Below are 26,498 nucleotides of genomic sequence, written 5' to 3'. Positions count from 1 at the left end.
ATAAAATAAAATAAATTTATTTGCACAATAAATAATTTCTGTCAAATAAATAAATAAAAATGGGAAAAAACCACCAAAAGAAAAATAAATTTAAATTCAATAGTAAATTAGGGAGATTTAATCTAAATACCATAAGATGCCCTTTAAGAGTATACAATTTGAGGATTTTTCATAGGTTCATAGTTTTTTTGTTTTTTTTTTTAAGATTTTATTTATTTATTTGTCAGAGAGATAGAGAGTACAGGCAGGCAGAGTGGCAGGTAGAGGCAGAGGGAGAAGCAGGCTCCCTGCGGAGCAAGGAGCCCGATGTGGGACTCGATCCCAGGACCCTGAGATCATGACCTGAGCCAAAGGCAGCCGCTTAACCAACTGAGCCACCCAGGCATCCCCATAGGTTCATAGTTTTGCATCACCTTCTATCCAGAACATTTTCATCACCTAAAAAAGAAACTCTGGGGGTGCCTGGGTTGCTCAGTGAGTTAGAGCCTCTCCCTTTGGCTCAGGTCATGATCCCGGGGTCCTGGGATCTGGCCCTGCATGTGGCTCTCTGTTCGGCGGGGAGCCTGCTTCCCCTTCCTCTCTCTCTGCCAGCCTCTGCCTACTTGTGATCTCCTATCTCCATAGATTTGCCTATTCTGGACATTTTATATAAATGGGCTAATATGTGCCTTTTGAGTCTGGCTTCTTTCACTTAGGACAGTTTTCAAGATGTGTCTGTGTTGTAGCAGGTGTCAGTGCTCCATTCCTTTATATGGCTAAATAATTTTTCAGCGTATGGACATATTGCATCCTGTTTATCCATCATCAGTTCAATAATAATTTTTAAATGATCATAAAAATGGTTTCAAATTTTTTGTCACCTATTCGTAGAAATAAATTTCTTTTTAATTTTTTTAAAATATTTTATTTATTTGACAGACAGAGATCACAAGTAGGCAGAGAGGCAGGCAAAGAGAGAGGGGGAGGCAGGCTCCCCGCTGAACAGAGAGCCCAATGCAGGGCTAGATTTCAGGACACTGAGACCATGACCTGAGCCAAAGGCAGAGGCCTTAACCCACTGTGCCACCCCGGCGCCCCTAGAAATAGATTTCTTATAGAGGGCAATTATCAAGAATCTGAAGATATTATCACTAAAAAGTCTGGATCAGTAATTGTGTATTAAAAAGTCATGTTCTCACAAGTGGGCTAAATCTATTGACATTCTAAAAATGATTTCTTGGAAGTGTTACACAAATTTAAAATTTTTTTGTAAAACTAGTACATATGATTTTTCTTACCACAATTACATAAAGACCATGGAATGAATTTTTTTTCTCTAAGTCATACATATATATTCCTAAGTCCCCTCAAGTTTATTCCATTGTGCCATACAAAAAATACCTTTTTATGTATGACATGATGTGAAAAATGTTGGAAGGCACAACTTAGAGAAAGCCGCAGATTTTATTTAAAGATTTTAATATGGGGGCGCCTGGGTGGTTCTGTTGGTTAAGTGTTTGCCTTCAGTTCGGGTCATGTTCTCCGGGTCCTGGGATGGAGCCCCTGTGTCCAGCTCCATGCTCAGCGGAGAACCTGATTCTCCCTCTCCTTCTGCCCCTCCCTCTGCTTGTGATCTCTCTCTCAAATAAATAAAATCCTTAAAAAAAGATTTTAATTTTATTATTTCTAAGATATTTTAAGTAATCCTAATACCCAGTGTGGGGCTCAAACTTACAACCCTGAGATCAAGTCACATCCTCTACCAAGTAAGCCAACCAGGTGTCCCAGAAAGCCTGATTTTAACGATAGTTCAAAGAAGAAATGGCCACACTCATGGCTGTTTCTATGGCTCACTAAGAAAGTTCATAAATTTACAATTTTTCAGATTGATCTGACTTCCCTATAAAATTCATCCTTCGTAAAATGTTCATGACCAAAGTTCACAGTCTTGAGTAGTACACGGGCTGACTGGGGACCTGTGGGTCAGTTTTGTGGAGTTAACCATTTCCCCCAGCTTTTTTTTTTTTTTTGAGAGAAAGAGAACATGAGTGGGGGCAAGGGCAGAGGGAGCAGAGGGACAAGCAGACTCCCCACTCAGCCAGGAGCCTAACATGGGGCTCGATCCCAGGACTCTGAGATCATGAACTGAGCCGAAGTCAGACCCTTAACTGATTGAGCCATCCAGGTGCACTTCCCCCTAGCTTTCTTGAGGTGTAATAAAACTGTAAGATATTTATAGTGTACATCACGATGATTTAAGTATACATTGTGAAAGCGTGTTCCATCTATCTAATTAACACATCTATCACCTCACATATTTATCTCCCCCCTCCCTTTTTTTGGTGAGAACATTTAAGTTCTACTCTCTTAGAAAATTTCTGTTCCACAAGAGTATTATCAACTCTAGTCACCATGTTATACATTAGACCTTTGAGCCAGTTTTTTAATGGACCAGATCTAATTCATTCATTTTTCCCCTCTGAAAGATCATCTTAAGTTTTTGTTTTTAGAGATTTTATTTATTTATTTGAGAGAGAGCGCAAGCACAAGCAAGGGGAGAGCCAGACTCTCTGCTTGCAGGGAGCCTGATGCGGGGACTTGACCCCAGGACCCCAGGATCATGACCTTAGCCGAAGGCAGGTGCTTAACTGACTAAGCCACCCAGGCGCCCAAGATCATAAGTTGAATCATGATTTAAAAAAAAAAAAGATTTATTTATTTATTTGACAGAGAGGGAACACAAGCAGGGGGAGGGGGAGAGGGAGCAGCAGACTTCCCGCCGAACAGGGAGCCTGATGTGGGGCTTGATCATGGGATCATGACCTGAGCCGAAGGCAGACCCCCAACGGCTGAGTCACCCAGGCACCCCAAATCATGATTTATGACAGCAGTTGATAAATACTTTGTACAAAATATGTATGTATTTTTAAAAATATTTCATTTATTTATTTGATAGAGGGAGAAACAGATTCCCCACTGAGCAGAAAGCCTGATACAGAGCTCAATTCCAGGACCTTGAGATCATGACCTGAGCCAAAGGCAGATGCTTAACTAACTGAGCCACCCAGGTGCCCCTAAAATATATATTTTTAAAGATTTATTTATTGAAGTAATCTCTACCCCCAACATGGGGCTCGAATTCACAACCCTGAGACCAAGGGTCACATGCTCTTCCAGCTAAGCCGGGCAGGCGCCCCTCATTTGTAAAACAAAATGATCTCATATTTTAGGCTATAAAGTCTAGATTTGAAAATAACATACACACATCACACACTTTTCTACAGTTTTATAGTTTATTTTTAAAATGATAGTAATAAATGCTTTTCCCTTGTTGGGGAATGACATACCTATTTTCATTGGGTAGAGCCTTAAAAAGTAACAGCGTTTTGTCCAAACTGAACTTACGTAATTGCACAAAAGTCATACAAAGTATTAGTAAATGCTAACGAAGACAGCAGTTCTCTCAGCTTCTCAGGAAGCATATCCCAAGAGGCCTTGATTTCAGTGGGGATCTGAGCAGTCCTGATGCTCACCCCAAACTCCTCAGTAACACACAGGTAGAGGTGAGGAGAGCAGGCAGGAGGACCCTCGTACTATGTGACAATGGGCTTCTGCTCTAACTAAACATTAGCATTTAATGATGTATCACCTTCTCATTATATTAGGAACACTAAACACTTCAGCTTGAAGGGTTTATATTTTCCCAGGATTAAAATTTAACCCTATCAGCTTAAGTTTTGGGCCTCAGATTCCACCTCGGGAAACTAAAATTTTAAAAAAATTGACCATACCATAAAAGATCTCTTGCAAGCAGGGTCCTTTATGCTGTCCCCATCCTGGGCCCTCACTTAGTTTCTAAGACACACTCATACACAAACGAGTTCTACTATCATTGCTCAGATGCCAGCTGAGGGACGGCAGACAAGGTCTAACTCAAATCCCACTTTTGTTTTCTTCTAGCAGTTACTGGAAAACACAGTGTTACAAAGGACTCTGAGGTCACAGCTGGCGTGGCGGGGCAGTCCTTGTGCTGCACTTGTGATCTCTGGCACAGACACAGGAGAAAAGGCAACACTCCTGCATCAGATCTACAGTCTTTCTGTTATTAAGAAAGCTAAAGACAATGTTATGTCAGCTTTGAAAAATATAACACAGCCCAACTTTTCTATTTTAATGAGTTACAGTGTCTTCATCTGGGATTTTCTTATTTCATGGATCCTAATCTCAAATTAAGAGATAATGTCTATGGTAGGAGTTTTCTGACCTTACAAAGATTAGTGAAAAAATAAGGGTGTTTTCAAAGAAGACCCAGAGAGAACCGCCAGTCACTATGAGAAGTACCTTCCCAGCTTAGATACTATGGCCATGGGAAGAGGAGGGTTTCTACTCCAGCAATCGCTACTTCTGTGTTTCAAATAAAAAAGTCTTGTTTCCCAATTATGAGGCAAAAACACAAATTTCTGAGATAAACACACAAAAGTAAATGGCAGAGGCTATGAAGATACACTTCCTTCATTTAGATGGCACCATTCATGACCCAACCATCTCTCTTCAACTGAGGGAGAAAAATCCCAGTGTACCATTAGAAGGACTTCTGAAGATTAAGATTTCCATTAGGAGAGCCTGGTGCGTATGTGAAGTATTATACTTAGTCATGGAGGAAATGCAGGGCTTGTCTGTGGCATGGCTAAGAATGAATGAGATTTCTGCATTGTGCATCGCATCTGCTTAAAAAACCCTCATGTCAGGAAGCCCTGAAACACCGTGTCATCAATTTCTTGATGGTTCTAGTAGTCTCATTTAATATTTAGCTACTGGGACTCAAAGGACAATGTACTTGGCTCGGGGATTAAAAGTCCCCACAAGAATTCTGCCATAGCCATTCTAAGCAGGACTGACAGTATTTGCAGAACTTGACTAGAAGCGGAAGCAGTCTGTTTGTTTCATGTCCAGGGGTGCTGCTATACATAAAAGCCACATAGACTTTGGGCTAGAAAGCTGAAGACCACAGAAAATGATTTATAGGAAGGAAAGGAAATTCCTTGTTCCAGGATTGGAAATGAACTGAGGAAACTCAATACAAAGGAAAGGGTTGTTGGGGTCACAGAAAGCCCAGAGGGTGAGAAGATAGACTTGCGGATCTATTTTCAGTCCCTTCTTTTAGAAAGTAGCACACGAGTTGGAGGGAGGTGGGGAGGACCCTGGGGAGGCCCAGGGACAAGACTCCAGGTGTGTGGCCATCCACTCCCACAGCTGCTGAGCAAAGTCAGAACACGGCCGTTTGAGTGTTAATCCCCTAACCTGTTTCTTCCTTAAAATCCCTTGGATTCAAGCTCTAACCATCAGCATGTTTTGTACGTCTTGGGCCCGTATCCAGGTTTAAAGGAGGTGAACACACTAGTTCTATGACAGAAGCTTCTCCATAAACCGTCTGGAATAATCTAGACTCGTTCGCTCTGCGAAGTGAATTCCTGTATGAACGCAGCCAGTGCTGTGTTGAGGGAAATAGGACTCCCGACTCCCGCCCTTCCAGTGCTAGTGTCGGAGAGACAAAAGGATCATAGCATGTTTGCAGGTACCGGGTGAGTTCCATATATCGCGCTAGACACACTCTAGAATGATAATGGGCATCTCTCTGAAATCTGGGTGCTATTCCTCTGACTTCAACAGGTAAGAGAGGATCTGCCCTTGGCCAGGGCAGCAGCTTCAAGGGTGTGCTATGAGGGTCAGTGCACTAAGAATCTATAAAGCAAGCATGGAAAGGAATCTCCTTCGGATTGAGAACAGACAGACAAGAGGTGTAGCTCTGAAGCAAATACATACACGCTTTTCCTTCTCTTCCATTCCTTCCATCATCAAGATCTAAACACTTTCCAGGTCATAGGCAACCAAACATCAAGAAAAATTCAAAACTGGTTTGTTAGTTAGTGTTGCTAGAATCTAGATTGGAGCTGAACGGTGGGATTGCAGGACCCCGGTCCCCCCAAGGGCTCATATGACTCTGGAAGAGACGGAGAGCAGTTATGGAAGATATGTACCGGCCACCCACAATCCCGGACAGGTGGCTTTTAGTACAGGCAGAGACACTGGTGGTTAGCTCAAAATAAAAGCATCATCAACAGCTTACAATATTAGGTAGATCTCAGATGTAGAAAGGGAAAGAGCTGGAGAGAAGGAGAAAATTTTATGTTTAATTGTGTTAACTGGAATGCACGGACACATGTAACCACGATCTTGTACATTTAAAAATTAAGCCTGCCTTGGTCATTAATTGTACAGAGTTAATGTCACTAAAGTTGTAGTAACATACCGTTCAGAAATTCAGTTTTCCAGATTTCTAGCTACTTAAAACAAGTAAGGATCACATACACAGTTTCATATATTCATACAATTGCCACACTCGTAAATGGAACACTGGAGAAACACACACGCAGAGATGCTTGGCCGGCACACGTGCACAGGTGCGGACGTACACCCCCTCTAAACCTGAGATGCACGTGGGCTGCAACGAGGGTCAGGAGCCCCTTCTGCATATCTGTTCGATGTCATTCATCTGTTTGGGGCAATCTGCAGAAAGGATGAGAGGTGAATCCTGAGTCACCACTACATCATCTTCAATTCGCACACCAAGACCACGGAACTTCTCTGGGGCGTCTCTGTCATCCTCTGGAATATAAATGCCTGAAAAGCAGAAGAAAGAATGTGGCGGAAACTGGTTGATTTGGGACAGGCAAGTTAACCTCTCTGTGCTACAACTGATCTGTCAAACTGGGGATCTACCTAGAACTGTGGATATTAAATGAGATAGTACATCCGTGTAAGAGTGTGGCACATGATGGTCAGTTAATGTTGGCTGTCATTGCTAGAACTGTAACTGTAGGTGTTCTGTATACCAGACTACAGGCTCTACCATGATTCTGTCATTGTCTAGTGGCTTAAACAGGCCACTAACAGTTACTTATGAGTGTGTCAACACATGCTGGGAACCAGTAGATTATGTAAATGCATTCTTTCTCTGCCTGATCATCCCCTGGGAAAAGGGAACTACTAAAATAGGGATATAAAGTATTTTAAAATCTATTGAAAAAAAAAAAAAAACCCACTTCACTTGAACAACAAGCTGTAGAAATATTCAAGGAAGACATAAATATGACTGATGCACACGATGTAGAGTAAGAGCGAAACAGGAAGACTTCAAGGAACACTTGGAAAATTCTAAGAGCCCAAGGTACCCTTTCTTATCACGAAGTCACACAAGAACACGTCTTTTCATATTTAAGAAACTGGAAACTTCTTCCATTATACTCACAGATGCTGCCTTGTGATAAAAAGAAAAAGATCAGCGAAGGAATATGTAGCCAAAGCCTAAGGAAGCGCCAATGCACCAACCAGATTGGAACGCATAGTACGTAAGGCCACAGACAGCAGTGTAGGACTGGGTAGTGTAAAGTGGTGTCCCAGCTATAATTTCTATAATTTAAAGAGGAAAACACTTGAAATCTACAGCCGAAATCCATTTTCTTGACCAAAACAGAGTATTTAAAAATTCCTCTTGTATCAACAATCCTTACACTTCACTGTGACCACCACTTCTCCGCAGAATTCTGCCCACTCCCTGGATCATCAAGCTGGGGAGTCACTAGATCACCAGCTTTCCCTGAAGCTCAGGAAAAAGGACTCAGATCCTCAGGAGAGCAATGTGGGCAGTTCTGCAGAGGGGAACACGGTTAAGTCTGAGTAGCTTTCTGCACAGAAGCACCTGGAACCTCAGAGGCGTGAGCAGCCCACCGCTGCAGAGGAGACTAGTATAAATTAGCCCTGGCAAAGGCAGGGTTTAAAAAAAGATTTATTTCTTAATATCTACTTACAGAAAGTATTCCCCATCTGATGTTTATTGGAGAAGTCAAATTAAACAAATTGTGTGATGTTAAATAAGAAAGCTCAAGAAAAAAGTTTAAAATCCAGTTCCCATCTCCATTGAAGGGATCCATTTACCCTTCTATCTCATACTATTCGGTGTCCCAAGGGCTCAGAGGCTGCTAGCACCCGGCCTTACCTGGCTCCACTGTGATCACCATACCGGGCTGGAGAGGGAGGGAACGGGGCATGTCTGGAGTGTCATGGACATCCATCCCGAGGTAATGGCCGACATGATGAGGGCAGTATTTTCGAGCAGCCTGGAAAAGGTAATCAGCACAGTGATATTAGAGCAATGACCCCTTGAGGGGAAAGCTGGGCATGTGTAAGTCAGTGAGTTATGTGTTAATACTTCCCCCGTGGTTCTGCCATTTTGGTTTCACCCACCCTCGGGTAATGCTCAAGAGACCTGACAAACTTCTACCTCTTGAATACAGTTCTGCTGATGGCCTTCAAACTAATTCACGTTTCCTTTCCCCTTATTTCATATATGACATACATGCGGACGTGGGTAACCCCAGTAATGCTACAGCAAATGAAAACCTCTTTTGTTGGGGGAGGGAGGATGATTCTATTAGAATGGTTCTCTTTTCAGTGTTTACAAGTCCCTCTCAGAAAACCGGCTCTGGAGACCCTGAGTATCTCACGGAAACTTGTGGAGTAGGCACAGAACAGCAAATTAACACAGTAATTATAACGCATTTACTGGGCTGGATATTCCTATCTGTTAATTAGGTTTGTTGGCTTCAACGGGAGGAATTTATAGTCTTTCCTACTGATAAAAGAAACCCTGGCAGCCTAAACTTGGAGATGAGATGCCATAATGGTCTGTTTGGCGTGGCCACCTGGCAACTTAATTTAAAGCTAAGGTTTTCCAATTTTACTGAACATCATTACATGTTGGATGCAGATGAAATTCACTAGGGATGTGGCCCCTGGGGATACTGTTCATCTCACCGATGTCACTGAAGCAACAGACACCCTCCCCCACGACTTCTATCTTTTCAAAAATCGCCACAAAGGGATTAAGAGTTAACCTCTTCTGCTTTTTGTGTCCATTCCCACCCTGTTGGCATCAGACTTCATTTTTTGTTTTCTGCACGTTGAGCTACTTACACAGATGCAATGAACTAGAATGTACTGCCATCTTCTGGGAGAAGTAAGTACTGACTCCTTTTGTTTAATTCATGTTCACTCTAAATCCCTCTTAAAGATGCAGACTCAAAAAGACCACTTCTACATCTAATTAGCTTTCCATAGGATAAAACCCCAGCAGTACATCAGGTGTTTTTGAGGGCCGGGATCAAAAGAAGGGAAGTACCTTGAGGGCATTATTTCCCTTAATGTTCTTCACGATCCCCAACTCCTTAAGCTTCTGTGCGATCAGCGTCAGCATCAAGCTGTAGATGTTCTCCAAGCTTGTCCCAGGGGAGCAGAGGGTCAGACAGTCTCTCTGTATCTCTAGCACAGCTTCGTAGAGTTCTGCCTGAGGTGCTGTGAACCTGCGGACAGGAAAACCAAATAACACATTTGGGATAATCTGATATTGCTGCAAGTTTGCTTCCAAATTTGATTAGAAAAACTCCAAGGCACTGATGAAGAGGCATTGTTGATTACTTAATCGGTACCTGTGTATCAATACTGACAGGACCTTAATTGTGCCCTCGCCACTCATCAGGAAGAGCAATAACTCTTCAGGCTGGGGCAGCAACAGCCTCTTTTTTCAAATGATCAGCAGATAAACTGGCGCTGAGACTAGCAGATGCTCCTACGCAGCCACGAGTGCGGTCAGAGGACCAGACCAGGCTCACCCTAGGCCCTTTTCGTTTTTTTTTTTTTCCACCATAAACAAACAGACAAACAACAAACCATAAAAAAGGGATCCACTTTGTGTAGGTAAAGCAGATGTCATGAGATAAACTAGTAGATACTTTGGCTACTAGTAACTTGTAGTTTCTAGGTGTCCTTAGCATAATAATTTCTTTAGCAGTCATGGGAAAAAATGAGAAAATATCAAGCTAGCATGGTATTTGATACGAATTTTCTACAGTTGATGGCAGGGTAAATTGGTATAGCCAATTAAATGAAAGGCCTTAATAAAGATACTCATAAAATTTGAGCTTTTAATTCTGCTCTAAGATTTCATCCTAAGAAAATATTTGAAATTCAAAAAAGCTGAATATATAAAAATATTCCGTTTTTAAAATAATTATAACAGACACACTCTAAATTCCCTTAAGAATGGTTAAATAGAACAATATAATTGAATAATGAATAATCCATCTCCAGGTTCAGCCATTAGCAACCCTCTTATATTTGTGTCATCTCTGAGTGTACCCATACTCCAACCCACCACAGTATTACTAAAGAGTCTTTTGTAAATTTTATATACACTTAAGTACACAAATCTGATCTGTACAACTCCGATAAAGCTGGGAACGCTGAGCCCTAAATTCTGTTGAGTCTTTGCCAGCAGAAGCAGCCCTTCTACCCCCGGCTAAGGAAATTCACTCTGTTTTGACTGAAAACCTACAGGAATCTCCCATGGGGTAGTTGCCTTAGCAGATGGTTCTAGACCTATAATCAGATTCTACCCTCAGCAGGCCCTAAAAGGTTATGTATAAAGTGTGACCCACTAGGAAGTGCACTATAATCCAAACAAACAAACAAACAAACACACAAAAAAACCGATGTGCGGTAAAAAAACCAAAAACAACTGATGTGATTTTTCCTATTTACATAGACAAAAATCTAGGAATATGTGTGGGAATGTATGTGGACAGTGCAGCATAATGATGGGAGGAACATAAAGTTGGATAAGGCTGAATGTATTGATAACCGGTCCATTAAGCAGAGATTCTGGATTTATTGTCACAGCTCAATGGTCAGAAAGGCTCTACCAATCTGGTTGGTTGGCTGCAATACACACCACATGGTAGCCTACACTAAATGAAATCAACTGCCAGAACTGCCCCGCTGTCCTAGAGAAGGAATCCCCACATCTGCAACATCAATTTTTGCTCCAGTTTCCAGCCTGCTGGCCTGCCGGCCTGCCTTACAAAATGCAGACATGCCAGCTCCAGCTGCATGAGCCAACTCCTTAAAAATCAATCAACCACCCTATCTATACTTACACACACATACATAATACAACCTAGGGATTCTGTTTCTCTGGAGAACTCTGATCCAGATCCAGATTCCCATCATGACACAGAAAGTTTCCTCACGGTTACTTCTAATCAGTATTCCCACACCCAGAGGCAAAGCTGTTCTAATTATTTTCACCTTAGTTTTCTATCATATAAAGGGAATCATACAGACAGGCGGAATCATACAATATGTACTCTTTTGTGTCAAGCCTTCTTCACTGGGCATAAGGTCTGTATGACCCATTACGGTACTAGTTCAATCAGGAGTCTGTTGCTTTTTATTGTTAGGTGATATTCCACTGTCTGCATAAAACACAATTGTGTGTTCAGTCTCCAGTGGATGGACATTGAGGTTGTTTCCAGTTAGGGGCTACCGTGAATAAAGCTGTTCAGAATATACTTGTACAGTCTTTTCATGGACACATGTTCATTTCTCTTTAATCAATACGCAGAAGTGGATTTGTTAGGCAGAGGAATCAGTGTTTATTTAACTTTATAAGAGACTGGCAAATTTTTTCCCAAAGTAACTGTAGCACTTTATGTCACCACGAGCAATGTCTGAGAGTTCCAGGTGCGACGCGTCATTGCCAACACTTGATATGCTCGGTCTTTCTAAGTGTAGCCATTCTAGTGCATATGCAGAAGTTTAATTTGCATTTGCTCTGTGACTAACAATAGGACTACCCACAGTTGTTCACATTACCTGATTATCCTTTACTTATTTTATTTTTTTAAGTAGATTCCATGTCCAGTGTGAGGCCCAATGTGGGACTTGAACTCACAACCCTGAGATCAAGACCTGAGCTGAGATCAAGAGTCAGACACTTGGGGCACCTCAGTGGCTCAGTGGGTTAAGCCTCTGCCTTCGGCTCAGGTCATGATCCCAGGGTCCTGGGACTGAACTCCGCATCGCATCGGGCTCTCTGCTCAGCAAGGAGCCTGCTTTCCTCCTCTCTCTCTTCCTGCCTCTCTGCCTACTTGTGATCTCTGTCAAATAAATAAATAAAATCTCAAAAAAAAAAAAAGAAAAAAAAAGAGACACTTAACTGACTGAGCCACTCAGACGCTCCCACCTTATCCTTTTGCTATCTGTAAGACTTATAGTGATATCCCCTCCTTCATTCCTGATTATAATTTGCCTTCTCTCTTTTTATCTTGCAAGGGAGTTTATCAGTTTTAAAGGGAACAACCATTTAGCTCTGTTAATTTTCTCTACTCGCTGGCTTTTTCCTATTTCATTGATATTTTGGTCTTGTTTTCTTCCTCCTGCTCACTCTGGGCTTACTTTGCTCATCATTTCAATAGCTTTCTAAGGTAGAAGTTTATATTATTGATTTCAAACCTTTCTTTTAACATAAGCATTTAGCTATATATAAATTTCTGCCATAGCTGAATCTGACACATTTTGATATATAGTATTTTCATTATCACTCAATTTGAAGTATTTTGTGGTTTCTTCCCTTTCCCCTGTGGTTTCTTCTTTGACCCATAGGTTATTTAAAATATATTCACTAATTTTCAAATATTTGGAGATTTAAAGATACAGTATTGGGGCACCTGGGTAGCTCAGTGGGTTAAAGCCTCTGCCTTTGGCTCAGGTCATGATCTCAGGGTCCGGGGATTGAGCCCCGCATTGGGCTCTCTGCTTGACAGGGAGCCTGCTTCCCCCTCTATCTCTGCGTGCCTCTGCCTACTTGTGATCTCTGTCAAATAAATAAATCTTTTTTTTTTTTTTTTAAAGATTTTATTTATCAGAGACAGAGAGAGAGAGAGCAAGCACAGGCAGACAGAATGGCAGACAGAGTCAGAGGGAGAAGCAGGCTCCCCGCTGAGCAAGGAGCCCGATGTGGGACTCGATCCCAGGACGCCGGGATCATGACCTGAGCCGAAGGCAGCTGCTTAACCAACTGAGCCACCCAGGCGTCCCAATTAAGGTCAAATAAATAAATCTTAAAAAAAAAAATAATAAAGATACAGTATTGTTATGACTTTTTTTTTTTTTTTTTTTTAAAGATTTAGTTATTTGACAGACAGAGCGATCACAGGTAGGCAGAGAGACAGGCAGAGAGAGAGGGGGAAGCAGGTTCCCTACTGAGCAGAGCCTGATGCCGGACCTTGAGATCATAACCTGAGCCGAAGGCAGAGGATTAACCCAGCAAGCCACTCAGGCGCCCCTTGTTATGACATTCTAATTTAATTTCATTGTAGTCAAAGAACATATTTTGTAAGACTTCAGTCTTTTGGAACTCATTAAGACTTGTTTTATTGGTCCAGCAAATGGATTTGGTGATGTTCCAGAAGTATTTGAAAAAAGCATATATTCTGAAGTTGCTGGGTATAGTGTACTACAAATGTCAATACCATCAAAGTGGTTGGTAATGTCATTCACATCTCTAAACCGATAACTTTCACCACACTTGGTAAGTTTTTGGCCATTCTTTCTTCAAAGGTTTTTTTTCTGCCCTGTTCTTTCTCTCTCTAATTTCTACAGCTCCAATTAGATGTATGTTAATTTGCTTGAAAATGTCTGCGAGGTCTCTGAGATTTTCTTCATTCTTCTCAAATATACTTCTGTTCTTCGGACTGGATAATTTCTCTTTCTTTTCACGTTCACTCGCCTTCTGCCTCCAATCTGCTGGAAGGTCCATCTAGTGAGTTTTCCATTTCAGTTATAATTTTTATTTTTTTTTTATTTATTTTTTTTTTTAAAGATTTTATTTATTTATTTGACAGAGAGAAATTACAAGTAAGCAGAGAGGCAGGCAGAGAGAGGAGGAAGCAGGCTCCCTGCTGAGCAGAGAGCCCGATGCGGGACTCGATCCCAGGACCCTGAGATCATGACCTGAGCCGAAGGCAGCAGCTTTACCCACTGAGCCACCCAGGCGCCCGTCAGTTATAATTTTTAGCTTTAGAATTTGCTTAGTTAAAAAAAAAAAACAAACCTTTCTACTGCAAACAAAACAGATACAGAAAGATACAAATAAATATATACCTTAAGAAATTAGTGGAAGGTTGACTAGTCAGATAAAAGATGGAACCTGGCCAACTAGCACAGAAGTCCCTACGTGCTTCACTGCAATTCTCCCAGTATGGACCATTATCCTAACTTTCACAGCTATCATTTCCTTGTGGTTTTTTGTATTTCCTTATTTATTTTTCAAAGTGGTTTTTTTTTTTAAGTTATCTCCATGACCAATGTGGGGCTTGAACTCACGACCCTGAGAATAAGAGCTGGGCACTCTTCTGACGAAGCCAACCAGATGCCCCCCCAACCTTGTGATTTTTTTTATTTGTAGGTACGTTTCTTATTTTATTGATTTAATTTATCATAAAATTCACCTATTTTAAAGTGTACAGTTCAGTGGTTTTTATATTTTCACAAATATGGTTGTGCAACCATCAGCACTATTTCTAATTCCAAAATATTTTCATGTAAGCCCCCTCACACCCATATCCATTAGCAGTCCCTCCCCATTCCTTGTATAAAAAAATGCTTTATAACCCAAATATGCACCCTAGGCAATTTTCTTCCTGCTTATTTTAAACGAATTTGATATGCCTTTTCAGTCTCTTTTAGTCGACAGGTTCCTTTTTAATTTCCTTGTAATTTATGTGTTAAAGAATCCAGACTGTTTGACAAACAGTGTTTATCACAGTCTAGGTTTTGCTAACTGCATTCACAGAATGAAAGTCCATGTCTCCCGAAAATTCTTATGCTGAAGCCCTAACCATTAGTTTGGCTGTATTTGGGGATGAGGCCTCTACAGAAAGCAACTAAGGTATATGAGATCATAAGGTGGGAGTCCTGCTCCGATAGAATTAGCATCCTTCTAAGAAAAGACACCAGAGGGGTGCCTAGGTGGCTCAGTGGGTTTAGCCTCTGCCTTTGGCTCAGGTACTCAGGATCCTGGGATTAAGCCCTACATTGGGCTCTCTGCTCAGCAGGGAGCCTGCTTCCCCACTCTCTCTGCCTGCCTCTCAGCCTACATGCGATCTCTCTCTGTGTCAAATAAATAAGTAAAATCTTAAAAAAAAAAAAAAAAGATACCACAGCTTGCTTTCTCTCCCTCTGTCTCTTTGTGTAGAAGGGGCATGTGAGCACACAGCAAGACAGTGGCTGCTTAAGGCCAAAAGAAGAGGACTCAGGAGGAAACCTACCTTGCTAGCACCTTGATCTTGAAATTCCCAGCCTTCAGAAGTGTTGAGAAATAAATTTTTATTGTTTAAGCTACCCAGTCTGTCGTATTTTGTTATGGCAACGTAAGCTGACGAATACACGTCCCCTTGGTATAGTTCAACATATTCCTTTGTCTTTTTTATTTCTTACAAATTGGCAGCTGGATCTCAAGAACGAATCAGGCTCAGGTTCAATCGTTTTGGTAAGGCTGGCTATCTGTAGTACTTGGCAAAATTATACGAGGCACATAATATCTGATTGTCTCTTGTGATTTTAGCAGCCATGGATTCTTGAGTGCTTACATCTATACATTAATGGATGTTGCAAAATGGTAATAATTTTTTTTTAAAGATTTTATTTATTTGACAGAGAGAGATCACAAGTAGGCAGAGAGACAGGAGGAAGCAAGCTCCCCGCTGAGCAGAGAGCCCGATGTGGGGCTCCATCCCAGAACCCTGGGATCATGACTTGAGCCGAAGGCAGAGGTTTTAACCCACTGAGCCACCCAGGCGCCCCTTTATGGAATAGTTTAAAGAGGTATTTCCTCTAATCTATTTGGCTATCCAGTGACAGAGTTTATATATGAAAGGCAGGATGATTCTTTCTTTTATTTACCACTCTTTGATTCTTTTTATTTACCACTTTTCAATATAATGAATTGATTCCCATCATCCTCTGAAGGTGAACAATTTTAAAAAAATTACTATTACAGAAAAACTATCATTATAAACTTATGAATTTGAATGTATTTGGTGGGTATAAGTTATTACCATTATTGAAGCCCAAAGTTTCCTATCTTTGACCTGTGCAACCTCAAATTGGTTCCTGAATCTTTTTGACAGGATGTTACTGGTTTTTGATCATTTCCTTGCTATCTGGTATTCTAAGATGTTCCAGGCTTCATCTTATAAATTTCCTGATCCAGACCTGAAGCCAGTCAACTCTCCAAGTTTTCATTCAGGTTAGTGTAAAATTGTGTTTCAAGATCATACTCAGGGCACTAGTGATGCTTACTGCTACTAAGCTGGTCATAGTTTCCAGCCTGATTTTCAGTGGATAGAAAAGGGAAGGGGGAAGAAACATAAAGAAAATCATTGGAGTCTATATTGACACTTCAATTAACATTTGAGACTACAGATCTTTTTGCAACCTATTATAATAATTTCATTTACTTTTTTTCTTCCATACCATGCATTGTGGTTCTCAAGGACAAAAGGAAGATAGAACTAAAATCATCCTTATTTATGTATTTATTTATTTATTTACTTCCACCGCTTGTTTATTTAAGTAATCTCTACACCCAGAATGGGCTTGACCTCATGACCCTGAGATCAAGAGTTGTATGCCCTTCTGACTGTGCCAGCCAGGCACCCCTCTTACTTTTATTTTATTTTATTTTTAAAGATTTTATTTACTTATTTGACAGAGAGAGATCACAAGTAGGCAGAGAGGCAGACAGAGAGGGAAGCAGACTCACTGCTGAGCAGGGAGCCGGATGCGGAGCTTGATCTCAGGACCCTGGGATCATGACCTGAGCCGAAGGCAGAGGCTTTAACCCACTGAGCCACCCAGGCTCCCTACTCTTTTAACTCCCTACACAGACAAGCACCATTTCAGAATTACAATACAAATACTGTAACAAATATAACTCCTGAAAATACTGAAGCTTTTTTTTTTTTTTTTTTTTTTGCGTATGCTCCTCCCATTCTCCATTTTAAAAAAATGTACTATTCTACATGATCAGAGCATAGGGTTGTTACTATGACGCTCTCTTCCGCTTAGCTTCATCTAGTCTTAGTTCAACAGCGAACGATTTCTCATGTTCTCACCAGGAGTCCTTATGTCAATGTCTCTAGTCAACTCGGTCAACTGAAGTTCAGGCTCCAGCACAGCACTGATCAATAAACCTCCCTGTGCTGATATGCTGCCCTGTGTATCTATTGTCCAGTATGGCACCCACTAGGCACACGTGACTACGAAGCACCTGAAATGTGGTCAGTTCAAGTAAAAAAACAGTGTAAATTTGGTTTGATACTAATTTAAATTTAAGTAGTCCCATGGCGTTGGTGACTAGGTTTCATATTGGATCGTATGTCTAGCTCTAACAGATTCCTCATCGGAGTAATCCTTAAGTTTCTACACAATAATGTGTGCTCTTTATAGCTTAAAGTTGCTTTTGCTGCATATAAAGTCTTTGGCTTACACTTTTGTTCTTTGAGTATCTCTAATGTTACTCTATTCTCTACTCTTTTTTTTTTTTTTTTACGATTTTATTTATTTATTTGACAGAGAGAGTAACAGACAGAGAGGCAAGGCAGAGGGAGAGGTGGAAGCAGGCTCCCTGCTGAGCAGAGAGCCCGATGTGGGGCTCGATCCCAGGACCCTGAAATCGTGACTTGAGCTGAAGGCAGAGGTTTAACCCACTGAGCCACCCAGGTGCCCCTATTCTCTACTTGTATATAGCATTGCTTTTGAAAAGTCTGATGATAACCTGATTTCCTTCCTTTTACATATCACATGTTCTTTTTTTCTGGATCCCAAAGGAATTTTTCTTTTTCTTGTAGGTTCAGAATTTTACTAGACCATGTCTTATTGTTGCTTTTTCTGGGCTGATATTCTCAGCTCCATGATGTGCTCTTTCAAAAGTAGTTTTAAATTTTCATTTCAGAAATATTTTATTGTAGTTTTTAGGAGGTGTTCTGTTCCCATGCTTTCATTTTCTTCAGAGCTTCCTTTATGCGTATGTTCTAACTTCTCTGCCCATTTTAGATATTTACTATTTTCCCTGTAATCTTTTTTTCTTTATTTCATTTTGATTTTTAAAATTTTCTTCCCTTTCATCCTATTTGTTGTTAAGGCTTTATTGTGCTTCATTGTTAGTGCATACCTTTCAGTCCAGTCTTTTTTTCTTTCTTTCTTTCTTTTTTTTTAAAGATTTATTTATTTATTTATTTGACAGAGAGAGAGAGAGAGAGAGAGATCACAAGTAGGCAGAGAGGCAGGCAGAGAGAGGGAGGAAGGGAAGCAGGCTCCCTGCTGAGCAGAGAGGCCAATGTGGGACTCAATCCCAGGACCCTGGGATCATGACCTGAGCCGAAGGCAGTGGCTTAACCCACTGAGCCACCTAGGCGCCCCGCCAGTCTTTTTTTCTGGTATGATTTTTTATTTCTAGTTCTTTCCTGTGTGTTGTCACTTTGTTTCTGAGATTTTTTTCAATTTTGATTTGTGTTGTTCTTTCATGTCTTGAATGATGTGCTTAAAAAAAATTCTAGCTTGCAGCGGCGCCTGGGTGGCTCAGTGGGTTAGAGCCTCTGTCTTTGGCTCAGGTCATGGTCCCAGGGTCCTGGGATTGAGCCCCACATCGGGCTCTTTGCTCAGCAGGGAGCCTGCTTCCCTCTCCCTCTGCCTGACTCTCTGCCTATCTCTGTCTGTGAAATAAATGGATAAAATCTTAAAAAAAAAAAAAAAAATTCTAGTTTGCTTTAACATAGTAGGCCCGTTTTGATCTCTTTTGTAGCTATGTCTTTCCAGTATGCTTCCATTATCGGTAGGGATGTGTTCCTTATTCCTTTTTTTTTTTTTTCTTTTTTGCCTTTAATTAACTTTGTATGAGATTAAACAAGATACTTTTTTATTGCTTATTTTAGGTAAAATTAACTTTCCTGAACTTTTAGGATGAGGCAGAATTTAGGAAAGATTTTTTTAACATCACAGTGCTCACTCTTCTGTCCTTTTGGTGTAGGGGTAACACAATGTGGCAGCTTACTTTCAATTCTTCTCCCCCTCTTTGATTTGGATATTTTAATTCCTTCCTCTCTCTTGTCCCTAAGTTGCTTACTTTCAATTCTACTTCCAGCAGTTTCTTCTTAGTGTGAGAAGCACAGCACCCTCAAACTTCCTCGGGCCTTTGGAGTGACAAATCTTTCCCATTTTCAGTTTCTGTTTTCAAATCGGCTCACCACCTTTCCAAGTGAATAGCTGTTGGTTATCTCCGAGTTCCTTTGTTCTCAGGGACATCAGTCAGCTTGCTCCACTATTGTTGCTTCCTTATTTCTTCCATACAGATACTGATATCATCTTGGCCTTATGGCTGTGTAGAATGTATTCATAAATGTATTTTACAGTTTAAGTGATATCCCGTCACCTAGTGTTTGGTTTTGTTACCTGGTAGCTCTATTACTATCTGATAATTTGGAGAGAGTAAGAAGCTATGCTTTTGCTACCATCTCCCCAGAATCTCTGGTTATTTCTTAGTTTCTTTCTTTTTTTAAAAGATTTTACTTATTTATGATAGAGATAATGAGAGAGGGAACACAAGCACGGGGGAGCTGGAGAGGGAGAAGCAGGCTTCCCGCTGAGCAGGGAGCCCAATATTGGGTTGGATCCCAGGATGCTGGGATCATGACCTGAGCTGAAGGCAGATGCTTAATGACTGAGCCCCCCAGGGGGTACCCCTATTTTTTAGTTTCCTATTTCTTACTGAAACTCTTCATCTGTTCACTCACTGTACTTATATATGTTCCTTTAATTCTGTACACATATCTACGATAGCTGCTTTAAAGTCCTTGTTTGCTAATTGAAATATTAGGATTACTCAGGATCTTTTATTGACTATTTTTCTTGATTATGGGTCATTTTCTGATTCTTTTCCTGATTCTTCTCATGTCTAGTGGTTCTTTTTTTTTTTTAACTGAATATTGGAATTACTTTTGTAATCAGAAAATAAAAACACCAAATTTTATTTATTTATTTTTAAAAGACTTTAAGTACTCTCTACACCCAACATGGGGCTTGAGCCCCAAGTTCAAGATCAAAAGACACATGCTCCACTGAGCCAGCCAGGCATCCTCAAATTTATTTTTTTTTAACAATGTGAGTGTGTGTGTGTTAACTAGGTGTGTCTAGATGCCCAATCCTATGATTTAGTGAATAAAACAGTCTTAGAAAGTAATCAGGAGCTTTGCAAAGCTCCTGAGCTTTCGGGGGGTGGGGGTCTATATATTAGTTTAGTCATTTATTCCTAATATACCCATATTCCAACTCACACTCCTAAGAAGCAATCAGATCTGTAGAAGTCCTACCTGCCATTGACAGGCCAGGTACGGGTTATGTCACTCACATAGCAAGAAGACTCACAACCTCCATCCAGCAGCACCATTTCCCCATCCTGCAACAGAAGTATGATATGTCAAAGTAGGTGACCTTATGATTAAACTCTTTGTGTCCTTCATTTTATATATACATATTTAAAAAGCTAATTTAAAGGAGACTAATCTTCTCTGATTCCTTCTTATAAGAAACAGCATCTCAATTTTTCAAATGAATCCACACGGACTCAGGAAGTGGCCGTTGGATAGTAGTGCACAGACCCTGGAACCATACCACTTGGGTTTGAATTACTAGGTGTAAACAGCCCATCATAAACAGTACCATTATCACTATTATTTTTAAAATTCCTATGTAAGTTGGTATCCAGGGCCTTATTCAAATATGATTACCCTTAATCATTTAATTTTAGAATATCATTTCCCCCCTTTGCTCCCCTTTAGAATACATGTGGGGGAAAAAGAAAAATTTGGGTTTATTTCTCTCTTGTTACTTGTCCTGTTATATTGAAATTATCTATTGTGTCCTTGAAGACAGGGTACATCTTATTTATGTATAAATAAGCACACAACTTGGGATGTAGTAGAATAGTGGTTCAATGGGTGTAGGTATTTAATAATGGCAACCTTCATAAATGGATGTTGGATCTTGTTTTTGGCAAAATGACAGAATACCTTTCTTGTTAGAAAACAACTAGATCTTGGATACAAACATATTTTACAGAAGGCTGACATTACATAATATAAGAGATGCCTTAAAGACTTTTTTTCTCTTGAAAAAAGTTACCCCAGAACTGAAACTAGAGCTGAGAGTAGTGATAAGGTAAGTGGTACAGTATATATAGAAAAGGTGATATTCCCCTGAGGTCCTGCAGCAAAGAGTGGGGACAATGAGCCAGAGATTCTCACATTAATCCAGGATTCCCACAGGAGATAAAAGAGACCCAGGTCATTAGGACCACTTATCTTTTGGTAAAAGCATATTCAAACAAATTTTTGGAGAAAATTTCTCCCAAATCTGGACTGACATGATTTCCAAAAAATAACAAATAAATAGATGAGCTCACAACCAAAGGTCATCAAGCACACAGGGTACATCACCATACGTGAGAGTCAGCAGGAACAACACTGACCAAATTTAGAACTTCCAGAACTTCAGGTAAGGGAATGACTAGATACAGAAGAGCTATTATGAAATGTTTAAAGGGATAAAGAACAGAACCACAAAGATGAATAAGCAATAAGAGACAACTGACAACTATGCTGATTTGAAAGGAACCAGAAGGAAAGAAAAAACTACTTCTGAAGTCAATCACTCAGTGGATGGCCAAAGAAGCAGATTAGATAACCAAAGGGAAACTGGCTTCCTGGAAGAGAGACGTACCCAAGTCCCCTAGAATATGACAGAGAGAGATAAGGCAAATGTAAACACGAAAGTTAGCTTACTGGAAACAGAAAGAGGTCTAACACATCTACCTGAAACTGCTGAAGGACTGAAGAGAGAGAATGTAGGAGAGACGGTATCAGTGTCTGAGAATTTCCTAGAACTGATGAAGAACATGAATGCAATTTCGGAAGGGGAAGGTATCATAGTGACTATATGTAAAAATAAATCTATTCTTAGACATGCAATAAAACTGAAAATTACCAAAGAAAATTTTAAAAAAAATTATTATTTATCCATTTTTTTAGAGAGCGCACGAATGTGCAAATGGTGGGGGGAGGGGCAAAGAGAGAGAGAGAGAGAATGAATCTTAACCAGACTCCACACTGAGCACTGAGCCCGTGGTGGTGGTGGTGGTGGTGGTGTGGGGTGGGGTGGGGAGCTTGATCTCAGGACTCTGAGACCATGACCTGAGCCGAAATCAAGAGCTGCATACCCAAGGGACTAAGCCACCCAGGTGCACCACCAAAGAAATGAAATCTTAAAGCAGTCAAAGCAAAAAGAGAGTTCCTATAGGAATGATAATTAGTTTTTGTTTGTTTTTATTTTATTTATTTATGTGAGAGAGAGTGGCGGGAGAGAAGAGAGAGAACATACAAGCACAAGCACAAGCAGCAGGGAAGGGTCAGAGGGAGAAGCAGATTCCCCACTGAGCAGGGAGCTCGATGCCAGGGTGGATCCCAGGACTCTGGGATCATCACTTGAGCCGAAGGGAGACACTTAACTGAGCCACACAGGTGCTCCTTGTTTGTTTGTTTTTAATCTGCAAGACTGAAAAGAATCTAGGATTGTTTCCTTGGTATAGCCATCATCAAGAATTGAGAATGAAATAAAGATATTTGACTAAAAAAAAAAGAAAATTTTATCAGCCACAGACCTTCTTCTAAACGATTTTCTTCAGGCTGAAGGAAGCTGATCCCAGGAGAGCCATCGAAGATGTAAGCAGGAAAGGTGAACATGCATGTAAACCTACACAAACTCTGTCAGAAGGGTTCTGCTTTGGCCTGTTGCTGAGAGCTCCACATAGCTGTGGTTGAGACGCAGAAGCACAGGGCAGCCTGTTCTGACTACATTTCTATCAGATGCCCACTACCGAGGGCACACCAGAGCTCTCCCAGATGCCCTGGCGGTACCCCACATTCTCACAGCTTGTTGAGGACCTTGCTCACAGACTTCACCAGAAAAAGCCTTGCAAACTTTCAGATAACCAAAACAAGACCAGGACCTAGAAGTTCTCAGCTTATTTTCTCTCGGGCCAATTTAATAATGGCAATACTCTTCTCTCCCTGTATGGCTACACTGGTGCTTATTCTCCAGTTTTTTAAGAGTGGACAGTATACTATTTAGGAATAAACACACTGGTGGTAAAATTATGATGAAAACCAACAAAAATGATTAAAACAGAAGTTAAGATGGTAGGAGACAGAAAGGGGGATGTGTTTGAGCTTGCCCAGAGGACTACTAATGTTCTTCTCATCCTAGATGGTAGATACATGGTTATTCATTCGATTATTATTTTTAAACAGTACATTACATTTATTGTTTTTAATATATGACACATTTAACAACTTAGGAAAACCTTGTGGAATATAATAAAAGTGAGAAATTTACCCTTAGACACAGTAAAAAAAAGAAGAAAGGATGAAAATTAATGAGTTTAGCACCTAATTTTAGAAGCTACAAAAAGAGCAAGAGAATAAACACAAAAAGTAGAAGGGTGAAATTAATGAAGGCAAGGGCTCAGTGTAATGAAGTAATAAACAAAGATAAAATAGCATTAATGATGTGAAAAGTTGGTTTTACAAGAATAATAAAATCCAGCAAACCTCTCGTAAGACTTTTTTTAGCTGAAGTTTTTGAGATTTAATGTATGCACATTAAATGCACAGATCTTAAGTATAATATAGAGTTAATAGAGTTAAGTCAGTTTTGTCAAATGCCCTCAAGTCCCTTCCTGGTCAATATTCCCATAAGAAGCAACCACTGATCTGGTTTCTATCAACATAGGTTAGTTTTGTCCATTTTAGAAATTCGCATAGACGGAATCATATAGTTTATAATGTTTTTGTCTGACTTATTCACTCAGCATAATGCTTTTGACATTATTCACTGGTAGTGCAGTGGTTTGTTCCACTTTATTTGACAAATACACCACACGGCAATTTCCTTATCTAATATCCTGGTGATGGACACTGGGTCTCTTAGTAGTGAACCTGTTATGAACATTCTTGTACAAGGCAACTTGTGGATCTGTTTTAATTTTTCTTGAAAAATACCTATAAATGGAATTGCTGGTACACAGAGTAAATATATGTTTACTTTTTAAAAAGAAAGAAAAAAAGGATTGATTTCGGGCTGTCCTTTCCCCTGCGGCCTCTGCTCTGGCAGGAGTACCACGGCCGACCTGCAGACATGTGTGCAGGCTTTGGACAGAGGCAGCCTCAGGATGACTTGAAAGTAGGGCACCCTTGGCCCTGAACAGTTTCTGTACGGCATCCTCAGATGCCTTTACCTGAGTGAGAAAGCTGCTCCACTAGGACCTCAGAAGACTGACAGCCCTGTGACACCAGGAAAGGATATTCCTGTGAAGCTACTGCAGGACATGTGGCGCTCTACAACACTGACAATGTTTACTGCATGTTGCTGAGGTGCCAGAATTGGTAAACTCATTCTACATTATCTTAATCTTCTCAACAGGCCTACGAGGTACTGCTGTTATTTGCCCAAGGTCACAGTGGGTCCAGGAACTACTTGTGATGTTCAATTAATCTAGCTCCAAAGCTAGTGTTTGATTTGGACTTAAATTTTAAGTATGGTGCCCCCAAGTCTTTCCAACTAATTCTAATAAATAATTGCTTGCCTTCTTCAATCAAAAAGAGAGAGAGAGAGAGAGAGAGAGAAAAGACAAAAATATATCAAAAATGTAAAAAGGTACATAACTGGGCCCCTGAGTGGCTCAGGCGTTAAGCGGCTGCCTTCGCTCAGGTCATGATCCCAGGGTCTTGGGATGGAGTCCCCCATCAGGCTCCCTGCTTGCTGGGAAGCCTGGCTCTCCCAACTCCCTTTGCTTGTATTACCTCTCTCACTGTCAAATAAATAAAATCTTTTTTAAAAAAATATATAACTATAATTATAAAGGATTAAAAGTAATTTTAAAAATTTAGACAAAGTGGTAGAAAAATATAACCTACCAAACTGTCTCAGGAAAAGTGAAGCATATGTTGATATAATCACTTTGGAAATGTTTGGTATTTTCTACTGTAATGCAAATATGCATACCTATGACCCATCAATTCCATTATTATGTCCCTTAGACAAACTTGGTAACTTGTACACCAGGTATAACATACAAGAATGTTCACAGTACATTATTCATAATGGTAAAAACTTAGAAACTATGTAAATGGCCACCTATGGATATTTATCACACTAATTTTACAGTATTTGTTAATTTGTTAAGAAATTAACAATAAACCTATTTCATGTTAAGTAAATGACATTTTTAACTTAAAGTAATTTTCTTTTTTTTTTTTTGAATATTTTATTTATTTATTTGACAGAGATCACAAGCAGGCAGAGAGGCAGGCGGGGGAGGTGGGGCGCGGGAAGCAGGCTCCCTGCTAAGCAGAGATTCCATCCCAGGACACTGAGATCATGACCTGAGCCGAAGGCAGCGGCTTAACCACTGAGCCACCCAGGCGCCCCGGGTGTCCACTTTATAATTACTCATTAAACTGCTCCTTTATGTTTTAAGTACTTTACCAGTAGTTACGTTTCATAATAAGAAATGTCAAAAAGAAAAAAAAAGAAACAGAAAGCTTTAGGATATTAAAGAAATGGAATGAGTAGTTAAAAAAAAGGTTTACAAAGGAAAATATTAGGCCCAAATAGTTCTACAGGTATATTCCATCCAATTTTCAAAAAAACTTAAACTCAAATCATTTCACGATATTAAGAAAAGAAACTACTCATTTTATGAACTTAGTTTGGACTTGATATGAAAATCAGAAAAAGACAATGAGAAAAATAAGCCAATCTCACGCATGAAAACAAATCAGAATTTCCTAAACAGCACATTAGTAAGTTGAAACTAGTAGTGCTAAACATAAAAACGATGCTTAATTTCACTGATAATTAAGGTAACAGAAATTAAGACCACAATGATACTGTTTTATACCAATTAGAATGGCAGAAATTAAGAAGTCGGATACCATCAGGCTACAGAGAGGATGTGGTCAAGAGAATTACACGCCACTGGTAGGAGTACAAACAGACACAGATACTTGGGAAAACACACTGTATTATCTTCTCACACTTATGAATTAAAAAAAAGTTCCAAAAAACTTATAGCAGTATATAGTTTTATGTAGTTCACAAACAGGCAGAGCTAAATAATATTATTTGGGGAATCATATATACGTTGACACAGCCACTTCAAAAAATTGAGGGAAGACAAAAATTTAGGATAAACAGTTAGTTACCTCTGGGAGGGAGGCAATAGGATAGCAAAGCATAAAGACACATAAGTAGATGCACAGAACTGGCAGTGTTCTCTTCTTGGGCTAAGTGATCAATTCATGGGTATTCATTTAAAAAATATATTGTGTAATTTACGTATTTGCTATATTTATTTTCCTGAAATTATTGAAAATTAGAACAGATAAATAAAGGTGGATTCAGGGGCGCCTGGGTGGCTCAGTTGGTTAGCTCAGGTCATGATCCTAGGG

The 26,498-nt window shown here is 40.1% G+C and overlaps 1 protein-coding gene across 3 annotated transcripts in view; it reads right to left on the bottom strand.

Annotated features, from left to right (window-relative positions):
• Positions 1-3,253: 3,253 nt before the first annotated feature.
• The window catches only part of XPNPEP3 (X-prolyl aminopeptidase 3), a 75,797-nt gene continuing 52,552 nt past the window's right edge, over positions 3,254-26,498 (bottom strand). For all 3 annotated transcript variants that reach the window (XM_059187075.1, XM_059187076.1, XM_059187077.1), the window contains 4 exons: positions 20,304-20,389; positions 9,218-9,398; positions 8,036-8,156; positions 3,254-6,660 (listed from right to left, as the gene is read on the bottom strand). In XM_059187075.1, coding sequence (XP_059043058.1) covers positions 6,494-6,660; positions 8,036-8,156; positions 9,218-9,398; positions 20,304-20,389 — 555 coding nt within the window. In that variant the 3' untranslated portion in view covers positions 3,254-6,493. The remainder of the gene's footprint in view (positions 6,661-8,035; positions 8,157-9,217; positions 9,399-20,303; positions 20,390-26,498) is intronic.

The sequence above is a fragment of the Mustela lutreola genome, chromosome 8 (genome assembly GCF_030435805.1).
Source record: "Mustela lutreola isolate mMusLut2 chromosome 8, mMusLut2.pri, whole genome shotgun sequence".
NCBI classification, from domain to species: domain Eukaryota; kingdom Metazoa; phylum Chordata; class Mammalia; order Carnivora; family Mustelidae; genus Mustela; species Mustela lutreola.
The sequence above is the reverse complement of the archived record's forward strand: the minus strand, read 5'-3'. Positions and strand labels throughout refer to the sequence as shown.